General features: G+C 38.2%; 1 protein-coding gene across 1 annotated transcript in view; it reads right to left on the bottom strand.

Annotated features, from left to right (window-relative positions):
• Window positions 1-220: 220 nt before the first annotated feature.
• trim9 (tripartite motif containing 9) overlaps window positions 221-15853 on the bottom strand; it is an 84632-nt gene continuing 68999 nt past the window's right edge. Inside the window, exons 8-10 of the mRNA XM_060828967.1 lie at window positions 7521-7824; window positions 3208-3370; window positions 221-328 (exon numbers count right to left, since the gene is read on the bottom strand). Coding sequence (XP_060684950.1) covers window positions 221-328; window positions 3208-3370; window positions 7521-7824 — 575 coding nt within the window. The remainder of the gene's footprint in view (window positions 329-3207; window positions 3371-7520; window positions 7825-15853) is intronic.

Here is a 15853-nt window from a genome sequence, read left to right as displayed (position 1 = left end):
CAATTTTAGTTAGCATGAAGCGTCAAAACGAACACAAATGTTCTGATATCATGACTGTAGAAACTTCAACTATTTTTGGTATTCCTCCAGTCATTAAGCACCAACTAGCAAACTTGTATCAAGAGATGTTGAATCTTTTAAGAATCTTAGCAGCAGGCAGGGATTCCTGTCACTTGGATCCCAAAAGACAATACAGCAGGTTTTTGTAGAATGACCTGGATTAAGATGCTGTTGGGTCTCTTGCTGTAGCACAAGCAGCAGCAGCGGCAGCAGCAGCAGCAGCAGCAGGAGGAGTTTGAGGAATTTCCAAACCAGTGTGGAGTGTCACCTATAGAGAGGTCGAGAATATAACTGATGAAAAATAACTTTTTCAGTTATTTCTAAGAACCAATTAACACTCAGTGCATCTTCAGTGACACTCAAATTTAGAAAAAAAGGTAAATAAATTTGCACATTCCTATAATTCCCTATACTTGATTCCTCATTCAACATTACTGAAAATGTGTTGCTGGAAAAGCGCAGGAGGTCAGGCAGCATCCAAGGAGCAGGAGATTCAACGTTTCGGGCATGAGTCCTTCTTCATGAAGAAGGGCTCCTTGGATGCTGCCTGACCTGCTGTGCTTTTCCAGCAACACATTTTCAGCTCTGATCTCCAGCATCTGCAGTCCTCACTTTCTATCTGTGTGATGACAGGGCTGGGTGTGTGGGGATGGGAGAAAGCATTGGGAAAGGTTCTTAAGCCCGGGCATTATTGAATTCAGTATCAAGTCCAGAAGGATGCAAGATTCCCAAATTGAAAATTTGAACAATGAAAATGGAACTTGAATCCTGGATCTTGATGGATCCACCATATCAGGTAAAAAATTCAATCAATTCCCTCACCACTGTTTTGGTGGTTATGGAATAGGTTCTAGAAACTGGGTGCTCATGTCTATGATGGTAAGGATATACTGGAAGCCTCTTTTTATTTTGGGCAGAGGTCTCATACAGTCCAGAAACCCTTACGGTCATAGAGATTTCAGCACGGGAAAAGTCCCTTCAGTTCAACCTGTCCATGCCAACCAGACATCCTAAATAAATCTAGTCCCATTTGTTAGCACTTGGCCCATACCTTTCTATACCCTTCCTATTCATATACCCAAACAGATGTCTTTTAAATGCTGTAATTGTACAAGCCTTCACCACTTCCTCTGGCAGCCCTTTCCACACATGCACCACCCTCCATGTGAAAACGTTTGCCCCTTAGGTCCCTCTTATATCTTTCCCCTCTCACCCTAAATCTATACCCTCTAGTTCTGGAGGTAACCAGGGAAAAGACCTTGTCTATTTATCCTATTCATGCCCCTCATGATTTTATAAACCTCTATAACGTCACCCCTCAGCCTCCGACGCTCCAGGGAAAACAGCCCCAGCCTATTTAGCCTCTCCTAATTGCTCAAATCCTCCAACCTTGGCAACATCCTTGTAAATCTTTTCTGAACCCTTTCAAGTTTCACAACATCCTTCCGAAAGGAAGGAGATCAGAATTGCACACAATATTCCAACAGTGGCCTAACCAATGTCCTGTACAGCTGCAACATGACCTCCCAACTCCTATACTCAAAGCTCTGACCAATAAAGGGACACTTGCTGAATGATTTCACAAAAGCGGATGTAGGTGCAAGTCTTAGTAGGGTTTTCATACAACCTGGCAGGTGTGGGATGTTCTTCAAGATATTACTTCATACCTTGGAGCTGTGGCCAGTAAAAGGATTCCCTAATTTGTGCTTGGGTTTTCACTTATGCAAACTTGCCCAGCTATTGGAATTTCATGAACTAGGCATAATATTTCTCCACAGTGCCTCAGCAATACCACTGCCTGGTGGATCACTGACCACTTTTTCTTGTATATCTCTAAGAAATCTCCATTTTCTCATCAGGACCTCATTTTTAATTCGAGGATTGATTAGATTAGATTCCCTACAGTGTGGAAACAGGCCCTTCGGCCCAACAAGTCCACACCGACCCGCCGAAGCGTAATCCACCCAGACCCATTCTCCTACATTTACCCCTTCACCTAACACTACAGGCAATTTAGCATGGCCAATTCACCTGACCTGCACATTTTTTTGGATTGTGGGAGGAAACCGGAGCACCAGAGGAAACCCACGCAGACACGGGGAGAAAGTGCAAACTCCACACAGAGAGTCGCCTGAGGCGGGAATTGAACCCGGGTCTCTGGCGCTGCGAGGCAGCAGTGCTAACCACTGCTTCTCCCTCAGTTCAATATGAACAGTCTGAAGTAGTGTTATTTTAAACAGTGAGTCAAGTTTATTAGGCTGCTATCAAGGAAATTCTATTTATTACTTACTTAGGTTCTTCTACACTCCCACAATAGGTTTCTGGTAACTAGATCAAAGGGTCTTTCTGCTTGTGGTGCTACCTCAGCTGAGTTTGTCTGGTTTTTGTTTGTGTGATCATAGCTCAAACCAACTATTGCAGGAAATGTAACTGGTTGTCTTCAAGTTTAAACAGAGTTTCTTTACTGTAGAGAACAGGTAGCTTCTGATGGGGAGAACAATTGCACACACTTCTGTGTCATTCTTTCTCGATATGTCTGTGTGTCTGTGACCTATTTCCAGTTAGCTGAGAACCAAATCAGATGCATTTGTTGAGAAAGTCTTAATTCCTCATTGGTTGTTTATTGCAGGAACCTCATAGTTCACAATCGATATCAAATTCCTTGCTGACAAATTATGTAGCCAGTGTAGTAAATCTGATGTTTTAAAACCGTTTTTTCTCATTGCAATCCACAGTTACTAATGACAAAAATTTAAAACTTGATTCTTACAAAAGACTCACTTTCGAATTGCACAATAAAAATGACATCATTTGGTCACGGTCAAAAATCACAGAACACCAGGTCATAGTCCAACGTGTTTAAGACTAACATCTGATGAAGAAGCAGCGCTCCAAAAGCTAGTATTTTCAAATAAACCTGTTCAATATAACTTGGAGTTGTGAGATTTTTGACCTTATCCAACCCAGTCCAACACCGGCACCTCCACATCATTATTTGGTCATGACACAGGGAGAATAAAAAAGAATTCAGATTCAAATTACGGGATTATTAGAGTACAAAATCTGAAACATCCAGTAAAACTAATCATAGAAGGAACTATGATTTTTGAAAATGTATAGAATTAAGTATTGTAACACAGAACACACCTGTACGTTTCTGTTCAGGCTTACTGCTGGGAACAGGAGACCTTCCATATCTTCAAAGGCAACAGGTCCCTGTTGCTCATCATTAATGGAAAAGGTAAGTGTTCGTCTGTTGAAGTCCAAGAGCACACCAACAGTGACTCCTTTGGTAATACCTCCCTCAGTTCTAGAACAAAGAAGTAAGAGTGCTCATTTGTTACATGTATAAAATAATCTTAATGTTACAATTTCAGATTTTACAGATTACTGTATTTGCCAAAACAGAACCTTTGCTCCATAAGCCTTCAACTCCTTTGAGTTCACTTGATCAGCAAAACTTTTTATTCATTTTTCTCTCATGTATTTGACCAGATTCCACTGCCAAATTGGTCCATCTTCACTTGAAGGAAGCACTTTGTTTTCAAGGGATATGGGTGTTGCTGACAAGGCCAGCATTTGTTGCATATCTCTAATTATCCCTGAACTTAGTAGCTTGCAAGGCATTTCAGAACCTAATTAAGGGTCAACCACATACATGTAAGGCCAGAATGGGTCTGGGTATTTTCTTGCCTTAAGGACATCAGTGAACCAGATAGGTTTTTAGTAATAATCAATACCAGCTTAATGAACACTATAACTAGTCTAGTTTTGCAATTCTAGATTTTTTTCTAATTTCAAATTCCACCAGCTGTCAAGCTCGAATCATAGAATCCTTACAGTGTTGAAGCAGGCCATTCAGCACATCAAATCCATACTGACCCTCCAAAGAGCATCCCAACCAGACACATCCTCCTACCCTATCTCTGTAACTCCCTATTTCCCATAGCCAATCCAAGTAACCTGAACATTTTTGGACTGAGAGGAAACCAGAGCACCTGGAGGAAACCCACACAGACATGGCCAGAATGTGCAACTCAACATAGTTGCCTGAAGAATCAAACCCAGGCCTCTGGTGCTATCAGGCATCAGTGCTAACCACTGAGCCATTGTTCCACTCCAGCTACGATTTGAGCCCATTTCCTCAGAACATTTGTAGGTCAACTTGATTATTAGTCCAGCAACATCAATATTACACTGATTTCTTGATACATGCTAAAGATTAAACATAAAATACTGTAAATACTCAGTGGATCTGGTAGCATCTGTGGAGAATATTTCTAGTCAATAACTCTTCATCAGAACTGCATCAAGTGTCCTCCCAATAATAATTTATTTGCCCAGAAGCTGCCTGAAGTGTTGGGATTTAAGATTGTACAGTTAACTCTGGTAAGATCACAATTCATAAATAGAGCTACATAATTAAAGGTTAGTTTAATAAGTGCCGAGAAGGAAACCAACTATGTATACATAGCACCAATGACCTAATGAAACATCTCACAGCACTTATTATAATTGCAGTGAAAATGGATCACCAATTAACTTTCAGAATTTGACTTTAAAATACCAGAAAATTTCGTGGACTTAAGTTTAAAAAGGACAAATATTTAGCTAAAACAGATGCTGTAATCTCCTGAATAGGTTGAGCCAAGCTCAGGAGCCCATCAATAAACAGGGGTACCCTGAAAAGAACATGGAAACCCATAATGCATATCTTCCAGTTTATTCACATCTTTCTGGAAACTTTACATTGGGATGAAAGGTTATATGCAGAGTACTCAGCTTGGGAAAGCCAAGAGCAGACTCCGGAAAATAAAGATGGACTGTTATCAAGTTTGAATGAGCATTTTCTTTCATTCAATAACACTTTGGAATTGACTCTTCATTTTTGACCTGGATAACTAAGTTTAATTGAAGCTTGACAAGTTCTGTGCTAAAACAGGTAAATAACATTTTTGTTGCGACTGATTTCAATTGGATTCTGAGCAATAGAAGAGAGACAAGGAAGAAGAGATTTTTGAACAAGAACTGAAAGCCTCTCTTTAAACCTCAAGTTCAGACACTAGCTGATTAAAAATAACTTGGGATAATAGCAGTGATTTAATTACGATAGGATTTTGAGACACCTGCAGTTTTATTATTATGGAGAAAGTAAGATCACAGCTGAACAGTTCAGGTCTTTTTATTCTCACCTCACAAAGACTCTAAACTAAACTGCAACTGCCTTTACCTGTTATCTATACCAAATACCTGCCCCCCACCATGCCCATCCCTTTGTAAACTGTGTTTTTGAGTTTGCTGTCACATTTTACCTTTTTCCTTTCAGGTAATAAAATTGCATTCTCTTTCTTCAATGATACCTTGGAAATGATTCCCCTTCATTTTTGATCTGGCTTACTAAATTTAATTAAAGTGTGTTAGCTCTGTGCTAAAAAGGGAAAAAAGACATTTGTTGCAACTGATTGCAATAGGATTTTGAAAAAAAAGACCAGCTGTGATCCCTCCTCAGCTGGTTGAACCATAGGAACATAATAAAACAAAATATGAAACTGAACTACATCAGGCATTTGGTCAGATGACCAAAAGCACAGATGTCATTGAATCATAAAGGAGGACTTGTGTGTGTGTGTTTGGGGAGGTGGGGAGAGAAGAGCTGTAGGAAGGTTATTCCTAGCTTTGGAATTGTGCAGCTGAATATCTCAAAGTTATGGGGCTTAAGGAGGCAATATAGATATACTGGAGCAAGTTGGTGAAGGAGTTTAAAATAATGATGAGAATTTTAAAATCAAGATACTATTTTACTGAGACTTAGTGTAGAGGAATGAGAAAGAAATAAATCTCAGGCAGTTAAAACGATGCCCACAGAGATTTAGGTAGCCACAAGCTTACTTAGTGTAGACTGTGAAAGACCAGCCAGTAGCAGATTGGAAAAGTCCACTCTAGAGATTACAAAGGCATAAGAGGTTCAGAAGCAGACAAACTGAGACAGGGCCAAAGTAGGGCATGGTTACAGAAGTGGAAATAGGCAGACTTAGTGATGGCACAAATGTAAAGTCTTTAGCTAATCTTGCAATCATATGTGTCAATCAGGAGCAGGGGTCAAAAGCAGCATCTTGAGCCGTCTCATTATTGGAGGATATTTCTGCTCGGAGGAAAAAGTGAGGTCTGCAAATGCTGGAGATAAAACTGAAAATGTGTTGCTGGAAAAGCACAGCAGGTCAGGCAGCATTCAAGGAGCAGGAAATTCGACGTTTCGGGCACAAGCCCTTCATCAGGAATCAGGATATTTCTGCTCCTCTAGTTTTGATTGTTAGATAAGCAACCTGATAATTTAGCAACAGTGTGGTGTCATGAGAGAAATAAATAAGCTCAAGGTGGCTTTAGAATCCTCAACAAGTGGGTTGTAGCAGAACTTGACAAAATTGGGTTTTTAATAGATAAATAATTTGAGTTATTCTTTTCATTTTTCCATTTCAACAGTTCAAGGTCTTCCTAACCTCTTTTCTAATATACCCACTGTACCACTGGAAAGAATTCAAAACAAATTCTTTGGAATGAGAAACATTTTGCAATGCCCTGAAGAGTAATGATGAGTATTGGGTATTTTATATCATTAATGAAATACATGTTATTGCTGGAAAAAAGGCGCATATTGTTAAAGTTTTCATCTTGCACTCATCTGGACAATTCACAATCAGCACTGTCATCTCAAGCAGTATCAATGTTGTTTTTCCTTAAATTTAGCATTTATTATTTAGTCCTGATGCGTGCAAAACAAAAAGCTTTGACAAATATATATTTCTTTAGCAATACTCAATTCTGAACTACTGGTCGAAAATTTAAAATACATAATTCAACATGTGTGCACAGTGATTATATATATAATATTAAAGGAATGCACTTCACTGGGCTGAATGATAATTTTTCAATCCTACTTTTCATATTTTTCTAGACAACTCTTAAACATGTTAAAATACAGGAACTGAAATTCTCACTCAATCAGTTTTGGAGGGAGGATACGTAGAAAAGATCAAAGAGGAACTGTCACTGTAGTGATTGCAATGGGTTCAGCCAGGTGGACCTCATACAACATGACTTCCCTGCCTGGACTAAATTAACAGCTTCAGTCAGGGAGTTCTGGCTGACAGAGATAAACATGAAAGTCAAAGGTTTTGTTCACTCTTGAGACCTAGCTCTGAGGAAGCTGGATTAGTGTCAATGACTTTCCACATGTGAATAATGGGTGATTTGGTGACAGGATGCTGCCTCTATGGAATTATTTCACGGACTCTTCAATTAGACTTGTTAAAAATCAACTGGAAAGAATGAGTGAGTATCTAATTTTTGCTTACGTAGTGAAGTTTGGATAGGCAGGATAAATAATGCAGTTTTTCTGATGCAAAGGAATTTCAATTGAGTCCAGCATTGAATAGCTTAACAATAATCATTTTTCACTTTACCTGTTAGTGTGAGAGTTGTTATGCATAAACCAGCTTCGATTGTTGTCAACATACATTGCCCAGGCTTTATCATCCTTTCCTAACATGACATCTTTCAAGACATCTATACGGGCCACACCAAATGCAGGATCAGGATGGTTGTCGTAGCGGTCAATACTCAGCTCCCAGTAATGGATACCTCGGGAAAATCCAGTGTTTCCTAGTACTACCCTGTCATCATAGCTGTTGCAGGTAACAGTGAGGTTGTCATTAGAAAACAGAATGTCAGGATGAGCTGAACCCGAATCAAAACCAAACCAGGCAACTGAAAAAGAAAATAGAATATTATACTTAATATGAATACATCGTATAGAATAAGACAAGAGACCTTTTGGTAAATTTGTGTACAATCTGACAAAACAAAACAAGAATCTCACACTTCAAAAAGAAAATAAAAACCACAAAAAGACCAAGATTGCCCCAGGTGAACCTTTCCTTTATGGAGGTAAATTTATTACTAGGACGAAAGTGGTATCGGAAGAGCATATCAAACCAGTATTATGGTCGTCTTTGTTCTAATTTTCCTAACAAATACATAAATATTTTCATTACTTCACACACATGGCTGATTTCGAATAATATTGCCAGTCTTTCATTCTTGAAGTGCAAAAATCCTGGCACTCTTCATTACAGCACTGTCCTTGTACTCACTGGTTTGCAGTGGAGATGCAGGTGGGACAGTTAGGGCCCAGTCAGACAGAATGACAGGAAGTCATAGGGATGAATAACAGTATGCTCAGGAGAAAGAAAAGAAAAGCTGATAAGGGCAATTAAAGCAACAAAGGTTGGTCTTGTTACTGACGTCCACATCCCAAAGAAGGTGGCATTCCAACCTGGTTTCAAAACCATCAACTCAACAACTTATCTATTAGCTTTCTGTCCTTGCAATCTACCAGCTACTAGCCCCATAGAAAGTTCTTGACCAAACTGTCAAAAATCTACTGTTATGTTCTTATTCTTTTTTGCACCCCCAACTTCCTCCACACAAAGCTCCTATCCATCCAATCTAGGGTCTATCCTTCTGTATCCTGCCACATTTCCAAACATCCTTCATCCTGACTTTCCCAACAGCCTCTTTTCTGCCTGACCTCTAATCTTTCAATCCCCACACCCTACCCCAGCCTTTCACTTTTCCTAATCCCCATTTAATAATCCTTCTCTTATCATAACTCCCTCTGTTCCAACTGAATCTATTGTCACAATCCTGAATTCCAGTTTCCTACAATCTAGTCCACTGATCTGGTAAACGCCCACAGGAAGAATTCCCTGGCTGGAAAGTGTAGAAATGGGGTTATAAAAAGTATGGGTGCAAGCACCACCCACAAACACCAAAAAAATTAATACAACTGTCCCCACTCAGCTCAGCAAGAACTTATTGGCAAGTTTGGACAAGTCTGTCAGTGAATTACAGGCCTCAATATTGGCATCCCAGATTGCCAGAAGCTACAGGCCAATCAGAGCTTCTGGTTCCAAAAATCCTCTGGCTGAGGCCTAGACTTCAGAGGATTAAGTTAAAAATCACACAACACCAGGTTATAAGTCCAGCGCTCCAAAAGCTTGTACTTCCAAATAAACCTGGTGTATTATAACTTGATGTCATGAGATGTTTAACTTTATCCACCCCAGTCCAATGTGAGCACTTCCACATCAGGCAAGCAGATCTCCATCAATGTCAATACATTACCTCAGATATCATAACTTTAATTTTCCTTACAAATATCTTGTGTGGAACCTTGTCAAAAGTCTTTTGAAAGTCCAGATGCACAACATCTATTGATTCACCATTGTCTACTCTACCGGTCACATCCTCAAAAAAGTCCAGAAGATTTGTCAAGCGTAATATCCCTTTAGTGAATCCATGCTGACTAGGACAAATTTTGTCAGTGCTTTCCAAATGCTTAGTTATTATATCCTTAATGACTGACTCCAGCATTTCCCCACCACCGATGTCAGGTTAACCAGCCTATATTGTATCCCAGGGAGAAAGTGAAGACTGCAGATGCTGGAGATCAAAACTGAAAATGTGTTGCTGGAAAAGCGCAGCAGGTCAGGCAGCATCCAAGGAGCAGGAGAGTTATGAAGAAGGGCTCATGCCTGAAACGTTGACTCTCCTGTTCCTTCGATGTTGCCTGACCTGCTGCGCTTTTCCAGCAACACATTTTCAGCTCTATATTGTATCCCATCCCTGGTATGATTCTGAAACAGCTTTATCCAGAACCACAAAGGAGGTCCTCTGTAACAAACACAAGAGGAACTCTGAAGAAAAGTCACAATGGACTATTAAGTTTTTTCCACTGAGTTTCTCAAGTATTTTCTGAGCTTGTTTCAGATTTCTAGTATCTGCAGCATTTTGATTTTATTTAAATGGCATCTTTTGTAGCTGGGATTGTGGTGATATTTCCATTCTTGTCACCTCTGCAGCCTTTGACAAAGTCACCATTCTATTCCAACATGTGTTCTCTGTTATACAGCTGCTGTCATTTGACTCCATTTTTACAGCCACAGGTTTGCTAGCAAAAATACATATTCTTATCTCTACCCAATTTCCTCTAGAATACCCCAAACAGTGATCCGTGACCTTTTCCTCTTTCTATAAGTTTCTACAAGTTTCCTCTTCACAAAATGTGATGAAATAGGGCAAAATGTTTACTGACTGGACCTGCATGGACTTTTCCCCGTATGGTTGAATTTTCAACTCCACAGCAATGCCAATGATGACTTGACAGTCATCTCAGCAGGTAACTATATGACAGGTATGTTCGTGCCAATGAGAATTAGGCATGGTTAGATCAGGGAAGATGATCGCAAAGGAACATACTGTCTTCATTAAAAAACAGCCTTAGCTAAGATAAGTAAACAGAAAAAGAAAATTAAGAGCTTATAAAGTTAAGTTCTCATATTATACTTAATAGGAAGATATGACTAATACTTCACAATGCACTGAATTATGACATTTCATGGAGATAATCCTTTACTAAAGACTACATCAAGATATATGCAATGTTTAAACTGAATATCACAAAATAAACATAATATGTACACTTTATGATCAGAGGTTGTCAAATATTTTATATATTTTCTTTAATTATCAGCTACTTCCTATAATTGGCTTAGAATTATGATGGAAAAACACAATTTTCTCCAACAAACTACTTCCTTCAAGAGATTTTTTGGCTCGTCCAAACGATTTTTGCTTATGACAAAGACAAGATGATGAATGAGAATATATGATGCTTTGTAAAGGGCAGATCACATTTCCTTGTTGTAACAATTATAGATGTTATGATTAATTTTGGCGTTTTAGATCAGTATCATTTTGACCTTGCTTGTATTCTAAAACTGACATAACATGGAATGACAGGCAGTTTCCACAATTAGCATTATAAGTTTCAGCATACATCTCACACTTGAATTAAATATTTGTAAAAACATATGGAACACAAAACAGAAATCTGAAGTCCACAAACTAAAAATGTCTCAGTTTTGTACAAAAGGTGGCTAATTAGACTAATCCAGCAAATTGAAATGATACAAAGGCGGTATTTGTAGTGCGAGGGGATTAAATAAGGCCATGTAATAGAACATAAATTAGCTTAAAGATTAGAGGTATCTTGAAAATCCCTAGAGATGTTACATTTCTCAACATGGAGAGAGAGAACAGAAAGTGAAAACAATCACACATGGAACTCAGAATACCAGGAGTGTGGATGAGAATGGAGGATATTTCTTTCCTCAGCATTGGCATTTCCCCACAATAAGCAAATTATCTACTTTTATGCACAACAGAATGTATTAAGTGCAACAACTTAGATTTTCATTGCCCGTTTAATGTAGTAAAACATTCCAATGTGCTTAACAAGATCATTATCAATAAAAATATTTTTTAACCAAGCCACATGAGAACAAGGAATACTGAATACGTATTTATATCTTCTTATTTTTCCTCACCACAACCCTTACATTTTCCACAACAAATAAATTAGTTGATCTCCCAATGTTGCTCTGTTTGGAATTAGCTTTTTTTATTCCCTAAGTACCAATCCATTAACTGTGATTCTTCTAATACCATGTAAATTACTGGTGTGAATCTGAAATCCCACTGATTCACCATAAAATACTAATTTGTGTTGCGCTGCTGCATCTGTCTTACAGTTCTATACTGAGATGCTTCCAGTTAGTTTATGATTTAGACTGCAAAACAGTTATCTTAAGTTTTATGTCTCATTAAGCAAGTGACTGATCACAAATGTTATGCCACAAAAGATATGGATATTTATGACTCACATTTTAGCTTAACAATTTAACATTTTTTAAATTTGTTCATGGGATGTAGGCTAAGCCAGCATTTATTGCCAATTCCTACTTAGGATTGAGAAAGTGGTGGTGAGCTTTTCCTGAACTGCTGCAGTCTTTGGGGCGTAGGGACACCCTACAATACTGCTCGGACGGAAATTTAGGATTTTGACCCAGTGACAATGAAGGAATGTCAAGATAGTTCCAAGATAGCTTGGAACTCAATTGTTAACAACACAGTGAGGTTTGAGAAGATTTATAGCTCAGGTTGAGGTTCTGGATGTAGATTTGCTCGCTGATCTGGAAGGTTCAGTTTCAGATAATTCAGGTAACATCATCAGTGAACCTCCGGATGAAGCACTGTGGTATGGCCCACTTTTTATTTATGTGTTTAGGTTTCCTTGGGTTGGTGATGTCATTTCCTGTGGCATCATCATTTCTTGTGGTGTCATCATTTCCTGTTCTTTTTCTCAGGGGGCAGTAAATCCTAGGACAAGCCAAACAGAGACACATACGAGAATTCCTCGAAGCATAGAGTTCTGGTTGGAATGCCATCAACAAACATAATGACTTGGATCCCATTTACCGATACTGAGAAAAAGAACAGGAAATGATGTCACCACAAGAAATGACGTCACCAACCCAAGGAAACCTAAACACAAATAAAAAGTGGGCCATACCACCAGTGCTTCATCCAGAGGCTCACTGATGATGTTACCTAGTATGGTGACAAATCGCCTGAAACCAAACCTTCCAGCTCAGCGAGCAAAGTTAACAACACAACTAAAATTAGCCAACTTTAACTTCGAATTCTACTGAGTGGAATTAAAATAAATTTTCACATAACTAAAATAATCATGGCATTGATGCCTGACATCACAAGTAGTTCCTTGGGTTTTAAGTCATATAGATACAAGGGCAAAGGACAACAAGCTGTACATTTTGCAACCGGCTATCAGAATAAATTTAATATCAGGTTTGAAAGATGCTCTGCTTTAACAGCAAAATCCACCACAGATTAAATTTATACCAGAACACAACGCTTCTTTACTGATGTGACACCATCTGTAGAAATCTTGCCTGCAGGAAAAGTTTTAATAAATATATAAAATGGAAAAGGTGGGCTAAAGTGGACATAGGTTCCTTGCAGGATGAGTAAGGGTAATGAATATTGGCTAATGCTAAAATGGCTGAGGCCTTGAATAACTATTTTGCATCAGTCTTCACAATGGAAGATGTGTCTAACATGCCAAAGAATGATGTTCAGGATACGATGTGAGGTGAGGACCTCAATTCAATTGTTATCACTAAAGGGGTAGCGTTGAGCAAACTTGAGGGGCTAAAGGTATATAAATCACCTGGTCCTTATGGAATGCACCCAGGGTGCCTGTGCAGAGGAGGTGGAAGGTCTACAGAGAGATTTATATAGGTTAAGTGAGTGAGTGAGCCAGGATTTGGAAGATGGGAGTACAATGTTGGCAAATGTGAGGTTATCTACTTTGGAAGGAAAAATAGTAGGTCAGAGTATTATTTAAATGATGAAAGATTGCAGCATTCTGTTGTGCAGAGGGACTCAGGAGTGCTCATTCGTGAATCACTAAAAGTTGATTTGCAGGTGCAACAGGTAATCAGGAAGGCAAACAGAACATTGGCTTTAATTGGTGGAGAGATTGAATATAAGAGCAGGGAGATTCTGCTGCAATTGTACAAGGTGTTGGTGAGGCCGCACCTGAAGTATTGTGCGCTGTTCTGGTCTCCTAACTTGAGGAAGGATATACTGGCTTTGGAGGTGATACAGAGGAGGTTCACCAGGTTGATTTTGGAGATGAAACATATAAAATTATGAAAGAGATAGGTAAGATAGAGGCAAGCAAGTTTTTTCTGCTAGTGAGTGAGACTAGGACTAGGGGACATGGCCTTGAGCTTAAGGAGAGTAGATTTAGGACAGAGACGAGGAGGAAACTGCTTTTCCCAGAGAATAGTGAATCTACGGAATTCTCTGCCCAAGGAAGCAGTAGAGGCAGCTTCATTAAATATATTTAAGACACAGTTAGATGGGGTTTTGCATATTAGGGGAATTTCAAGTTATGAGGATAATGAGGCAGGAGGAGCTGAGGCGATGGATAGATCAGCCATAATCTTAATGAATTGCGGAGCAGGCTCAACAGGTCAAATAGCCTACTCCTGCTTCTATTATTATGAAATGATGAAATTTGGCAGATTACAAACCTCCTATCATTACATGGCTCAGAAAGACAAAGTAAATATTGTTCTTCAGGAATTGAATCCATGGTTAGTTTCTTTGTATACAGTGTAAAGGAGGCAGTTATTGGCAAGTTATGCAACTAGATTTTAGCTATGAGTTTTGTGACAACTGAGGATCAACAATTTGCACATTGTAGAGCTAAAAGACAAGAAGCCTCCAGAGGTCGTAGTGCTTAAACTGCTGCTCTGTCACAAGCCAATGCTAAAATTAGAGATTAAACACAAATACAATACAGATTATGAAATCATGATTTAGTGCAGTCCAATTTCAAATTCAGCTATTTTGAAAGGCTTCTTCTTCCTTCTTCTGTTGAATCATTAAATATTATTTTTTGCACCCAATGTTAATACCAACCAATTTTACATCAAACAAATCGGAGTAAAACACTTCAAATATTGTATGAAGAACCTCAAACTAACCTGAGAAAATCATACAATTTTAATATTTCTAGTTCCCAATTTCTACCCTGATCAGAGAGAACAGCTAGGTGGTAGACAGTATGTACCAGAGTTCAGAAAGACATGCAATACTGTCACAAAACATTCCAACATGACATAGGATACTCCCATATGATTAATGGCAAACAGTTAGGTAAGCCTGAATTGTCATTGGAATATTTCTTTGCTTCTACAATGTTTGTTTCTTGCATATCTCCAATTTTCATTGCTCCATCTTTCAGGGCCACGCCTTTAGCAGACAATGGTCTAAGCTCTGGAATTTTAAATATGATTTTTCCTCACCTTTACAGATTTGATAAGACCGATTGTATACATTATAGTGGCATAAAATGTTCTACTGTAACACTGCAGTAAAGGATATTCATTTTTACAATGTTTGAAGTTAGTTTCTTATGATTTATTTGACCAACAAACTACATTGATTAATTTTCAGATTTACTTACAGGTTGCAAATACATTTACAATTTCTTGACGGTTACATGCCGAAACACAAAACAATTTATCAATCTTTATTTTACTCACTGTTAGAAATAGAAACAGATTAATTCATGCTTAGTCTCTTGGTGCAGCTACGTAAAAATATACTTAGTAGTTCTTTGTAAGGAAGTCATCTAATACATAGCTTTTGTTTTATGAAGCCAATAGTAAAGAATAAATCATAACAACACCTTCATATGCAATATACACCATGACCACAGCTTTTACTTTGCATAAGTACTATTCTTGAATAAAATAAGTCTTTTTTCAGAACAGTCTCAATAATCAAACAATGATATGAACTGGAAAAGTGACTATAGATAACTGTTCAATAACAACTTAGTAGCAACAGCAACAACTGTCCATGCATTTTAAGAGTAATGATATTAAAAATATTCTAAACATCTTCATACTACTCTTTAAAAATTTAAACAAAAATTATTAAGCAATGAAAACATGTAATGATTTCACAAGTGAACACTGCGGAATGTAGTTAAAACCTGCAGTTTCACTATATGATGCCAATTAATAATGTGACATAGTTTTGACAAAAATAAACAGCAAAACCTAAATGTAAAAATCATGAATAGTCTGTCTTCTATATCCTGAAATTACTGCTTACCTTCTGGATTTAACGTAAGCATGAGAATCAATGCAAAACTTGAATTATTCTAGTACATGGCAGATAAATTTGGTATCCAAGAAAAGCCGAAACAAAATGCTATCTTTAAAAAAAGAGCATAATATGTCAGAAAGTAAGTGATATAAAATAAAAGATCCCCTTTTCAGGACATACTTTA

The sequence above is a fragment of the Hemiscyllium ocellatum genome, chromosome 8 (assembly GCF_020745735.1).
Source record: "Hemiscyllium ocellatum isolate sHemOce1 chromosome 8, sHemOce1.pat.X.cur, whole genome shotgun sequence".
NCBI classification, from domain to species: Eukaryota; Metazoa; Chordata; class Chondrichthyes; order Orectolobiformes; family Hemiscylliidae; genus Hemiscyllium; species Hemiscyllium ocellatum.
Note: the sequence above shows the minus strand (reverse complement) of the source record. Positions and strands in the feature narration are given on the sequence as shown.